This window comes from Anoplopoma fimbria, chromosome 3 (assembly GCF_027596085.1).
Source record: "Anoplopoma fimbria isolate UVic2021 breed Golden Eagle Sablefish chromosome 3, Afim_UVic_2022, whole genome shotgun sequence".
Taxonomy (NCBI): Eukaryota; Metazoa; Chordata; class Actinopteri; order Perciformes; family Anoplopomatidae; genus Anoplopoma; species Anoplopoma fimbria.
The window spans coordinates 10,320,101-10,334,123 of NC_072451.1; the positions used below are offsets into that span (position 1 = coordinate 10,320,101).

At 39.1% G+C, this 14,023-nt stretch overlaps 1 protein-coding gene across 1 annotated transcript; it reads right to left on the minus strand.

Annotated features, from left to right (window-relative positions):
* Positions 1-8,877: 8,877 nt before the first annotated feature.
* LOC129114891 (phospholipase A and acyltransferase 4-like) lies at positions 8,878-13,892 on the minus strand. Its single transcript, XM_054626779.1, has 4 exons — positions 13,718-13,892; positions 11,687-11,807; positions 9,887-10,185; positions 8,878-9,118 (listed from the first exon to the last, which is right to left on the minus strand). The coding sequence occupies exons 1-4, from the start codon at positions 13,733-13,735 to the stop codon at positions 8,981-8,983; spliced, it is 576 nt and encodes a 191-aa protein (XP_054482754.1). The 5' UTR covers positions 13,736-13,892; the 3' UTR covers positions 8,878-8,980.
* Between the last annotated feature and the right edge of the window lie 131 nt (positions 13,893-14,023).

Here is a 14,023-nt window from a genome sequence, read left to right on the forward strand (position 1 = left end):
CATTACAGAAAGGGCGGGAATATTATCCCTTCTAAAATAAGGAAGAATAGAATAACTGAATTCAGTGGGCCAAAAAATGAGTAGGCCTTAATGCTCACAAAAGAAGAAGGAATGGATATACATACAGTGAACTTCCTCCCAGTAAATGAAAGGGCTTCATCTATCAGAGGACGTAGGGAAACTAATTAAGCTAGCGCTTGAAGTAAAATCATATTATAGTCATCAAAAGAGCAACATTTGAGTAAAACGAACACAATTAAATCACATTTGGAACCAGCCCTGTATGTGTGAGCCCACTTATGAGGCGTTAGGTGTGGAAGGGAAGTTGATCACTATAGGACCCCTGAAATCATCTAGTAAACATCAATGTTAGTTTAATATTTCTTTATAATCCATCTGATAGTTGTTGACATATTAAACATTGCTATCCCTAGAGCCCTGAAAAACACAAAGTCTTAAATTAGTTCATGCATGTGTTACTTCTAGACTTAGTTATATCTTAGAATACAGCAGCAGTACTAACCAAAACTAAGAAATTCTGATCATATTACTCCTGTTTTAGCTTCTCTGCCCTAGCTCTTTTTGAATCCCAATATAATTTAAAATCCCTCAACTACAAAGCCCCACTTAGCCAGGCACCATCCCATATTAAAGAGCTGATAGTACACTATTACCCCGCTAGAGAGCTGCACTCCCTGAATACATGGTTACTTGTGGTTCCTAGAGTCTCGAAAAGTAGAACGGGAACCAGAGTGTTCAGCTACCAAGCTCCTCTCCTGTGGAACCAGCTTCAAGTTTCAATCTGGGGGGCAGATGCTCACCACAAACAAGAGTAGGCTTAAGACTTTCCTCTTGGATATCGCTAATAGTTAGGGCTGGCTCATGTTCATAGTTAGGGCTGGTTCAGGTTTATAGTTAGGGCTGGCTCATGTTCATAGTTAGGGCTGGCTCAGGTTTATAGTTAGGGCTGGCTCATGTTCATAGTTAGGGCTGGTTCAGGTTTATAGTTATGGTAGGCTCAGGTTTATAGTTATGGGCTGGCTTATAGGTTTATAGTTAGGGATAGCTCATGTTCATAGTTAGGGCTGGCTCAGGTTTATAGTTATGGTAGGCTCAGGTTTATAGTTAGGGCTGGCTCAGGTTTATAGTTAGGGCTGGCTCAGGTTTATAGTTATGGTAGGCTCAGGTTTATAGTTAGGGCTGGCTCGGGTTTATAGTTAGGACTCGCTCAGGTTTATAGTTATGGTAGGCTCAGGTTTATAGTTAGGGCTGGCTCAGGTTTATAGTTATGGTAGGCTCAGGTTTATAGTTAGGGCTGGTTCAGGTTTATAGTTATGGTAGGCTCAGGTTTATAGTTAGGGCTGGCTCAGGTTTATAGTTAGGGCTGGCTCAGGTTTATAGTTAGGACTGGCTCAGGTTTATAGTTAGGACTGGCTCAGGTTTGCCTTGAACCAGCCCCTAGTTATACTGCTACAGACCTAGACTGCCATAGGACTACCTAGGATACACTGAGCTCCTTTCTCTCCTCCTCTCTCTCTACATCTCTATATATATTCATGTCCCATTAGCACATTAATAACTTTGCTTCCTCCCCGGAGTCTTTGTGCTTTCTCGCCTCGCATGTGTCAATGGATCGTGGTTATAACTGGACCTTTTGCCTTGCCTGACACCCATTAATACTGCTATTATTTATATTATTATTAGTCAAAATTTCCATTACTGCCTTTATTATTATCATTTTTATTATGCTATTATATCCACTGCTGCTGTCATTATTAGTGGTCATCATTTTTGTCATATGCTGTCATATGCTGCATAGATTGTAAAGCCCTCTGAGGTAAATTTGTGATTTTGGGGCTATAAAAATAAAATTAATTGAATTCCTGCTCACACACAGTGCATCAGTACTAAAACTAAAAACTCAGAATCACAAACCATGAACCATCCACACCATGAATTTACCTTCCTATAACTATAATAATAACAAGAAGAAGAAGAAGAAGAAGAAGAAGAAGAAGAAGAAGAAGAACGAATCCCTGCAAATATGATCTTTCTACCAAACACCATTACTCTAGTCCATAACTTACGTCCCTATTTAGAAATTTCTAACAATGCCAGTTTCTGTCTGCTAATGTACCCAAGCTGTTTTCAGAATTAATTACGCTTTAACATTTTTCATAAGGGTTCTTCTTTAGTTTTCTCTCTGGATAGAGACTGTGAAGTGATAAGAAAAATCAGCCTGTCTCTATATGAAGTGAGGTGTCTTTGTAGCAAAAAGTCCTTTCGTCTTCTTCCTCTTTTTCTTCTGCCTCTCAAGGGAGTTTTCTAGAATCTGCTCGGCACCTTTGTTTTCATTTACCCAGAAGCTGCCGCCAACGCTGTTGTCAGCGTGATTCAGAGACGGCATTTTGACGCCTCCCCCCAGTGCATCCCAGCATTTTAGTGGCTAATTTTAATCACTTTACTTTGAAAATGTCCTTGAGCGGTTTGCAGCAGTGTGTCACTGCCTTTGCACACCATAAAAAACACACACACTGAACTTGTGTTAGGGCTCCACAGTCCCTGTGGGTTCATCACAGCACACCAATTTTTTTTTCATGCTTGGCTACAACATTTAATCTTAATACACAGTTAAGAATTTTGAGAGCCCCTACTGTCCATCAGAGGTCCCTCAAGATAATCCTCGATAATTAATATGATAACTCTGAGTTCTACACATGCAGTAGTCGGTCTTGTCTGCCAACTTTGCTAAATTAACATTGAAAACTAAATAGCAGCATATATATCACAACATTGAATGGTGACCCTGATTTAGCTGCACTGGTGCCAAAGAAAAAAAAGTCCCAAATGAACGAATCAATTATCATATTTTCCAAAAGGCAAAACATGTTAATTCCCAAAACCACCAATGACTTTGTCCAACGTGACTTTGAGTGGATTCCCTGTGGTTGACTCTTTGATTCTTAGTGCTGTTACGTTCAGGGACAAAGTTTAATCTGAGTGTTGCCGTCCTTCAGGCACGAATGCTTATCTCCTCGCTCCACACCCTTAAAAAGCCAAACAATAGCTCAATCAACACTGGTCAAAGCCGTTGTAATTACTCCCCCCCCGCACATACTTTGCCGTTCTTGTCATCCATCATTTTTCCTTATGACTACAGGCTCGTCACAACCTGCCGATGGTTAAAGGCATGTGGAAAATTAAAAGACAGCCGTAAATTGCTCATTAACAATGAATGCAGATTCATCATATAGACCTGGATTTGTCAGTGTTGTCTGAGCAGATGTTACACAATAGGGCCAACAGGATTGTTACTGACCTTACTTTCACTCATCAAATACCGCTGGATTAAGCCACACCTTCATGGAAATCCAGCTTGAGAATGAATCAAACCTTCTGATGCTTAGGCAATAATGTGGAAGTCTATAATGTGCAGCTGATCTACTTCATCAAGTTGTTCTTCTGTTTGGTTGACATCTTTATAATTTATGTTCAATAGCCATTAATAGCTAACAAATAAATATTTATGATCGTATATTACCTCAGGGCCTGACTGAAAAGGACACTACAGAGAAATATAACATCTTTCTTTACCTTTGACTTGATCCGGTCTGTTTGTTATTGTATGTCTCATTCTGAAAACCTTGTGTATTCAGCCGTGACATTGATAAATATTTTAGATAACACTCAGCTACACTTTCAGTACTCCAACACAACAAACTCTGACCCGGGCTTTCACAGTCATCAAGTCACAAGACACAATACCAAACAGACCGGATCAAGTGAAAAGTAAAGAAACACCTTTTATTTGAATATGAAGAATATCAGCTATATTGATCATGAACATACAGTCACTTCTAATAACAATATGAGTCTGTCGAGGCAAAAACAATCACTTCCAGTGGACGTACGATGACGGTGAGGAGTTGCCCTGAGCTATTACATTGCAGCATGTTTAGCAGCTGCTGTCTGCAGTGTTCTCTCTAAATACTGGACCATTTACAAAAAACTGTTGTCCCCATTAGTTACTTAGACACAAAAACAACAGAAAAAAGTGTCTAGGTTGGAAAATAACGAAGTTACCCTTTAAGTTTGAGTAGGCAATTGATTTTAGAAGAATTATTTGTTATATTTATTGAAATTCTATTTATATACCGATGAACACCAATTAATAAAATGCTCTGACAATAAAAATAAAAAACTGGCTTTTGCAGGACTGCAATCATTCTGTTCCATGCATGTGTTTCTGCTATGACTTTGTTGACAAGCACACTGCTTCTGCATGTCACTGCCCCAATATGAAGGGCCATCCTAAAAACTTTGGATTGGTTCTGCTAAGCAGGGTTTTTTTGTCTATCGTTGAGAGAAGCCTTTAGAGACAGATTTGTTAGTCTAATAAAATTGTAATCCTCCACATGGGAAAGTATGGTGACCTTTCAAAATGATTTCTTCATAATGATAAGTCTGTCGTTGCTGCAGGAAAACAAAGTGAGGACAGACTCACTCAGAGTATTTTCCACATGATTGTCCGGGGATTTGCTGTTCAACACACAGAAATGGTCAAGGTGTGACATGCATGACAATCCTATTACAGATCCGTCTTATGTCCTGTACAAACAAGGTGGTACTCACAATCACAGGAGGTCAGGGGCCTTTGGTGAAGGCAGGGAAACAGCCTCGGTCACACAGGGTCTTTTAGTGACAATTACAGCCCGCTGCAGATGAAGTGGATTAGGAGAGGTGAGTAAGGGGTGGGGGGGTCAGTGGATGCTGAGGTGGTGGAGGGAGGAAGAGAAATTGCAGATAAGCAGTGAGAGCAGCAGACTGCCACAGGCACGAGGACTGTTGGTGGATGCTTTCATCCAGAGCGCTCTCTATTTTAAAAAAAATGCTGATATACACAGTGTGTGCACGGGATGTACGGGAACTAAATCCCCAACCACTGAGCTAAACTGATACACTAATTACAATAATAAACAATGAATTATTAATGAACCAGATAATTGTTAAGCGAGTCATTGCAGTGAGTAAAGTTGTGAGGAGAAAGTTCCCCTCCAAACAACGTAGATGCATGGAGATGACACTGGGTGTGTGTGAGGGTCTCCAGAGTAATTAAAGGGAGGAAACAGATGGCAGGAGGGCATTTCAACAGAGAAAGATCTCCCTCCTCGATGTCATCTGCAATCAATTTACTTGATAGCTCAAACAATGCTGCAGTACTTTACTCATCACAGAGACGTCAGGTAGGAGTAGAGGGGATGAGTCAGATAAGGGCAAGTGGGACAAAACCCCGCTTGCTGGCAACAGAAAAAAAAAGTCTGGTTTTAGTGGTACTGAGTCATTTGGAAATCAATATAATTCTAGATTAATGCCTGACATCAAAAATCCCTGGTTGCTGCTGTTATTTATCATTATTCTACTTTGAAGGTCAACGACTGATAGAATTTCTTTAAAATGCTGTTTTAATTCCGCTTGGCTCCAGAAGCTGCAATGTGGGGATAGCCCCACTCTCACATGATAAGTAGGCCCCGAGCATGGAAAACAACAATACACATGCCCCAAAGCATTGTATCAAAGTATGAAAAAAAGTATGAGAAAAGAAACACAAAAGAAATAGCCAGGAAAAAAAAGTATAATCATGTTAATTTGAATTGCTTGCAAACACACACACACACACACACACACACACACACACACACACACACACACACACACACACACACACACACACACACACACACACACACACACACACACACACACACACATGCCGTGTGAAGAGTAGAAAAAACGCACTCAAGGCATTAAAGGACAGTGCTGTTAAGATGCAAATAGAACATTATCTGTCAGATTCCCAATTAAATGTAATTTCATTGAGGTCAGTGCATTAAGAATACAGTAATTTAGTTACATTTCTATTTATTTAGTTTGACCATCATTACTGGAACAATAAACAATCTTCATAATGGATTTTCTATTCTTTTTGAAATGTATGTTTTAATTGTAGAACCCCTCCCTTCATGTCACAGGCCAGATTTTCAACACTTACAATTCAATTCTGCAAAAAACAAAAGAGTGGAAGAGAGTGAAAATAATATGAAACCAAGACGCTGATTTCCTCACTGCTGAAGATATACTGCAGTGATGATGAAACTTGGACACATTTCATGTGGCCTCGGGGTTGGGTGAAACAAGAGAACGGCAGATGCTGCCTGCAGCCCACTCGAGGTCTGGAGAGGTTACACAGTTTTTCAGCATGAAAGTCAGTACAGCAGCAGACTGCAGGTCCCAGGAGAGGGCATCACATTAACCAATGCTTCTCCGGGTTCACACAGTTAGACGCAACTCAGTGCTCTGAGGGCAGGCAAGTCAATTCATCCATAGAGTAAACCTTGAAAAATCACCCTTTTGTCTTGACAATCTGATAATTTATAATAATAAATAAAAAGCTTAAGTAAGAAATTCAGGCACAAATGATATGGCATTGTCTCAGAACAAGTGGAATGGTTTGATCATTTTGAGGTTACTGTCTTGTAGTGACTGTTGGTGCTTGAACAGAAAACTGGGAGCTGTGTTGTCTGAATCTTCAGAGGTGTAGAGTATAAGCCAACTACAAGGACGCATTCACTTCTCCTCCTTTTACAGAGTGATATCAGTGCAATCAGTTAGTTAAATAAATTATAAAGATTAAATATCTCATCTTTAAAAATGTCCCTCCATTGCACCGTCCTTGTACTGCAGTCTTAGCTGTGCTGGCTGATGGGCACATAAAAGCACAACTGGAACACTGTTCATTGTTGTGCATGCTTGTGTTCAGTTTTTATTGCAGTTGGGGACTCTCCAGTTGCATTTACTGCTGTGATTTGCAGTTTCACTGCTTTTCCGTGTGTAACTGTTGGCTTGTCTTTCATCCAGTCTTTTAGCATCTACTGAGTTATTTGAATCTTTGTTTTACAACTTAAGACTAAGTCTGAAGCCCCAGTAGGAGCCCCTTGATATCTTACAATATAAATGTTTTGAATGTAGCCAAGAACCTACTAATAGCCTCAGTGCCTGTCCACATGACCAGCATCAGAATGCCTTTGTGTTGCTGTTGGCCGTTGTTTCGTGCTCCGAAGATGCAGAAGCAGAACTACCCTGGGACTTTGCACGGTGCATTGACTTCACAGCTCACCCGCTCCATTCAGTTTCAACTTTGACCTTGCATGATGATTTCTTGTTAATGCACAGCCATCGAGATGACGGCTGTCCTCTGTGTAACCTACTGTACATGATCAGTAATGGACAAAAAATCATAATGCATCCAAAGCTTCATCTGGTACTCAGTTGTTTGTTTACTTTGATAGAGAACAGTGACTTGTGTTGTGAGCTAAAGAAACTAAAGAACATAAATAAATTCACTACTACTGTTCACTGTCTTTGCAAGGCTTGTGTTTTATATTTTCTTCTCTGCTATTTGGAGCATTTCAGTGATGTAAACCTATGTTGCCTCTGCTCTGTGCTGCAGTCCATCTTGCAGCATCACAGCTCATACCACTGACAATGTGTTCAGTAGTAGTAGTAGTAATGACTGATATGAGCTTTATGTGATGTAAATAGTAGCTAAGTGTGCTCCAGTGTCGAATCTGACCTGTGGACCATTCTTTATTTCGTCACTTTTCTCTTTCCCTTTCCGGTCTCCAATAAAGGTGAAAAGCTAAAATAAAATAATGTTGAACAAAAGTTGTCAACAAATTAAGCAAAGTCATGACAGGAAAATCTTTCATGACAAAATCATATATTTTTAATCTGTACTATAGTACTGTATCTGTAGCATAAACAATTTCGTAGTATAGTATGTAATGAAATATGTCGAAGTTTGCCATAAAAATCATAAAATATTTCATAGCATAGTATCCCATGAAAATCTCAAGTACAGTATTTAATAAAATACGACATAGTATTTTTGCCATAGAAATGTCATAATATATTATTTCATAAAATAGGTCACAGTATGTCAGAAAGAAGTCTAAAAATATCAAAGTATATTATGCCCTAAACAATATTATTGTATAGTACTTTATAAACAGTTTAATAATTTAGTATGCCCTTAAAATGTCTTAGAATATTTCATAGTAAAGCATTCCATTGAAAGGTCATGTAATATGTCATATCATTGTATGCTATAAAGGAGTCTTGAAAATATTGTAGTATATTATTACCTTAATAGAATGATAGTATAACATGTCATATGAATTTCATAAAATAAAACGGTATAGTACGTCAAAAAAGTGTCAAAGTGTTATATGCCATTAAAATGACTGAGAATATGTCAATGTAGTATGACAAAAAAAAGTCATAGTATAGTATACATAAAAAAACATAACTGTATATTATATAATATTGGTATCGTATGCCATACCAATATCATAAAAATGTTCATAGTATAGTAGGTTATAGTAGTTAGGTAATGCTTATAACTGCAATCATTAATGTGTATAGCATGTTTTCAAACACTGAATAATGTATGAAATGATACCCTAGTCAACATGAACACCATTAGTTAATGATTACTAGCCACAAGGTAATGTTAATTAACTGTTAGTTAAGGGTTATTAATGCGTTACATAAAGCTAATTAATGTGTGACCCCAGAGCTGCCGTCGTCTGAAGATATGCTCAATAAAATAAAGTAAGTTTTCTCCTGTTGCGCTACACTGTTGGGTTACACTTACACCTCATAGCTATCACTGTACCTCCCCTCGTTAACATGCACACATACATACTTGAGCTTTGGTTACAATTGATCAGGTTGTATGACAGCACATTTGACACGTTGGGCTGAGGTCGCATGAGAACAGACCCATAGCCCTTCAGTAAGTTCCAGACTTTATGATTGATTAATCACAATGATTTATGTATTGTATTTATAAATGAGGATGAATATAGTCCAACAGAACATTTATTTATTGTTCACTTAATTTGCCTACAATGCAATTTTCCTACCACCGATTTAAATTAAAGAAGTCAGAGGACTCATACGACTGGTCTTGAGGAGTTTCTTTTTCTTTAGTGCCGACAATGGTGTTGAAGGTTGCAGTTGCCTCCTCACACTCTTTATTCTTCGGTTTTGCAGGAATCTATAAGAGGAACAACAGAATAACAGTCTCTTTGTGTTCATTAATGGTCAGCAAGGTGCTAAAAACGTATTTCAGACCACATAAAGAAGCAGTGTGTAGGATTAAGGGAGATCTGTTATTAGCAATGGAATATAATATCCATGTTTTCATTAGTGTATAATCATCTGGAACTTAGAAGCGTTGTTTCCGTTAGCTTAGAATGAGCCCTTCATATCTACATTGGGAGCAGGACCTCTTCCTCAGAGTCCACCATGGAGCCCCGCCCATGTTTCTACAGGAGCCCAGAATTATCAGACTTGCTAATTAGAAATTTGCTGAAATCTCCCTCTCATATAACTCACACCAATAAGATATATTGAATTGTGTTAAACTCTGGGTAAGAGTTGTGTAAATTGATTTCATTGAGGGTTTTTTTTTCACTACTATGTCACTGGGCTTAGACAAAAAGATTTTCCGCACAAGAGATTATGCTCCCATGAACATTAAATTGATTATGGGAACATTATGTAGTGTGCCAATTTTTTTTTTCACGTCTTTGAAATGCTTTTCTGTCCAGCACCTAGTATTTATCTCTAAATGTGCGTGTTTTTCTGAATATTCTTTACTTAGACAAAAACATGACGCAAAATTGATGGCTTCATTGGTCTGATTTTGCCAAAGATAATGTTACATCACAACATAATTTCTTTGGCGCATAATCAATGACTCAATCTCAATAAAATCAGTAACACTGCAAGTAGTTGACTTTTTACACTGCTAATATCATACCTGGTTGCACACTGCTTTTCCATAGCGTACAAAAGTGGCGAAGTGCTCGCAGTTGAGGCTGAAAAGTTTATATTGGAAGTCCCGATCCAGAAGGGCGTCACACCGTAGTCTCATATGCTCGGGTTCTGACGGTGTGAAGGCGTGACGGTTGTTACTGATGGAGATGTGGGCTCCGTTCGGGACGTTCACCTCACCAAGGGGCACTCTGCGGATCCTGGTCTCTCCGAGAAGAAGGTCGCCACAAACCGGGAAGATTTTTTGTAGGTAGGTGCGTATGTTGCTCATCAGTTGCTTCTCATCTAAAGAAAGAGACAGTTCATTTACAGGATGTGCATTCATTTGGCAGACAGTCTCAAAACTCAATGTTGAAATATGTATCCTTTTGCCTTCATAGCACCATAACAAAACCAGTCAAGCCCTGAAAATAGTGTTCCAGAGTTGCTGGAACTTTATTAATTTAGAAGCTGCCATTATCTATAGTGAAAGAAGTTCTACTTTTAGTTTTCAACAAACAAGTGTAAAACTGGTGTATTATGTACTTTGTAAAGGGGTAATGATTGAGGGCCAAACATTGATGATAACAGGTTTGTGAAGATGATGATGTAAACTTTGTTCCAAAGTGGATAGTTGGCATTTTAGGTCTCCTTAAATTAACACATGTTGGTGTTATAGTCTGCCTCTTCTCCCAAGCTGTACAGTAAAAAGTGAGAAACTGTAAACATATAACTCAAACACAATAAAAAAAAACAAAAAAATATCAAACAATTGATCATATGAAATTTAAAACCATAACAGGCAGAGTGCAGTGTATTCCACATGTCGGGGCAGGAGGCCTGTTCACACACTGCAGTAGTCTAATCCAGTTCGATTATCAGTGAGTCAAGCTCTATGGCACACAGGAAGAGGATACACACACAACACTTATTGGTAGATATTTAAAGACGTTTCCTTTAGTAAATCACTTACTAATGTTTACAAATCAGTTATAAGATGAACTTTTTGGGTTGCCAGGTTGTGAAAAATGCCTTTTGCTCAACTTTATCATTTAGCTCTTTAAAAAATCAGTAAAATCCCTCCAATGGAAGAACACTTCAATTCTGGCAAAAAGTCAGCGGAACGTCGGGGCCAAAATACAGTTATAACAACTCATTAACAATTACTATTTGTGTAAGTTTATAATTATGTTTAATATTAATCTATCAACACTTATATTCCAGATGTCAAACTTGTGCATTATCATATCATATATAAAATAGAAACACAGCCATTGATTAAAACTAATTGAGCTTTTCTGAAGGGCTTCTTTTTAAAGAATGGTACCTTATAAATCAAAGGGTAGTCCTGCCCCTCCAGTCAATTTCAAAAGATGTATCAACCGACCAGGCAAAGCTGGAAACTGCCCCAGGGCCCTGGACCCCCCGGGCCCTCACACTGCCATCACTGTTTCATTTGGTTTGTAGCGATTCTAACTTTCTTCTCCAAATTTCCAAATATACACGATATGAACTGAAATGCTCCTCACATAATAATATCTGCAGAACGCCCACAGGACTACTTCACAAATGAAACATATTCCTAAGGGACTTTTGTCCAGCAAATTAACCTGATCCTAAGGCAACATCCTCTAGAGGAGTTACTGAGTCAAAAAGTAGTTTAAAGAAGGTGATATTGTATTGTATTGCATTTTCTTCTTCATTTTTAACAAAAAACAAACAAACAAACAAACAAACAAACAAACAAACAAACAAACAAACAAACAAACAAACAAAAACAACATGTAATCTATGATGTTGTCCTCACCTGCAACAGCAAAATGGAATACATATCCATCTCCATCATAAACTCCCCAGTGTGAATATCCAATGGGATAGGCAAATTCTATTAAGTCTCCAAATTTGCCAGTGGATAGAATTGCTTCAACCTGCAACCATTGAAAAAAACAACAGTAAATGATAATACAAGAATCCAGTGGCGGGCCGTCAGGGCCAGCAAGGCCTTCTCTGCTGGCCTAAACATCATCAGAATATAAATTTAATTTTGATATATTTTTTCCACAAATATGTATTAAATTATTCCCCATAGTCTATTCTCTTCATTTCATAGCTTTTCTCTTGGTTGCGCTGCTTCCAGCCTCAGGTCGAGAGCAGAGGGCTGGCCTTTACGTTAGAGCTTTTATCCAATCATATTTCAGCCGTCATGTGTTGCTAGGGTCCAATAAATCTGCCCTTAGGCCTTCAGAATCAACAGTGCTGGCGTCTGTAGCTTAAAGTGAACGGAATCTAAACTGTGGTGTTAACCAATCAGATTTCGAGTTGGCGACACCGGGGCCAGCATGCAGGCGTACAATGACGTCAGCAAGGGCACGTCTTTTGATTGGATGCGCACTGGTGAGAGGCGGAGCTACGCAGAGCTAGCAACCTGAACCTGAGCCTGATGACCCTGTGGCGACCTGAACGAGCTAGCGTTAATTCGTGTAGATAGATATAGAAGCATTGTTTTTTTGTTATTTTTTCAACCCACAATGGCTGATGGAGGAGAAGAGATAGATTTGGTCGCAGAAATACAAACAACGCCATTTTCAAGACGGACTTTTCAACAAAAGATAGACATCGTGAGAAGAGGTCGGCCAACCCCGAAGCTAGCGAGCCTGACATGGCCGGGAAAAGGGTTTGTCCGCCATTTTCAAACCGGTAACTACGAGCGGTACCCCTGGCTCACAGCCTCCGAGAGGCACTGCAAATTGTACTGCTGGGAATGCCTGTTATTTGCAACTGATCGATTAGGTGTTTGGAGCCACACTGGGTTTGCAAACTTGAATTGTCTAACCAAGTCAGCAATGAGACACCAAAGCACGGCTGCAACGGTGCTTTTGAAAACCTGTGAACCTTTGGGGACACCCGAGTGGGTCTACAGCTCAACGAACAAGTGCGCAGGGAAACGGAGCTCCACAACGAAAGAGTGAATAAAAATAGGGAAATATTGAAAAGACTGATTGATTGTGTCATGTTTTTGGGGAAACAGGAACTTTCATTTAGGGGACACGATGAAAGCGCCGAGTCCACAAACAGAGGAAACCACGTGGAGCTTCTTTCTTTTCTTGCTGAAAACAACACATATCTACATTACCACCTGTCCACCAACAAAGTGTTTACTGGGATGTCAGGCAAAATACAAAACGACTTGATTTATGCTATTGCTGAAGTGATGGGAGAAGAGATCAAAATGGAGATAAAAAAAAAGCACCCTTTGTCGCTGTTATGGTGGACGAGACGACGGAAATATTAATATAACTCTGTTGTACTCGTTACGCTATGTTGAGGTGATGCAACGCCCAGTTATAATGCGTCATAATGATGGTATTAAGAGGTGGATTCATTCAGGGATGACTGTGTAGGACATCACTGAAGGCCTAGGTGTGAAATGCACGGCCAGCTACTGCAAGAATCCGTTTCAGACACATCTCCACCCTGCTCCACTCCCTATCCAGCCTGGAAGCAGGTTTGACCAGATTGCTTGGAGTTCAGTTAGAGTTGCTGACACAGATTTCTAACTGATAGTAAATACTGGTCATTGTCATCATATGTAACTTTTGATGAAACCTAGCATTTTACCAACGGAGGTTGACTACGTATTCTTCTTAAAAAATGCAATTCAATATAATTTGAAAATGCAGAATGTGTTTCACAGGTGTTTCTTTTCCTTTCAGAAGACAATCTCAGTGCCATTAGCTTAGTCACATTGTCAGTACACTGACATTGCCTACAGAATAACAAAGTCATTTTCATAAAGAATACTGTTGATTCTGGGCTGTTTTTTGTTATTAGTTCTTACCTGCTCCTGATGATCCATAGCCGACTCCTTAAGTTAGCGCGAGGACTGCGGTAGCTGTTGTCAGGTAGTTTGCAGGGCGTGTTGTATAAGAAACTGGTTTTTAATGTTTTGGAATTTGCTTGAGGCAAAAAAAAGAAAGCTGATTGGCTATTACAATGAGGAAGTATTTCCTCAATAGTCATCTAATGCTGCCTCAAACAAGCTGCACATTAAGAAAGTTTATAAAGAACTGTCAACATATCAATGTTAAAAGGTTAATTTGCACTTAACTGTTATTGCATAACCTTTGATCAACTGAGAAAACGT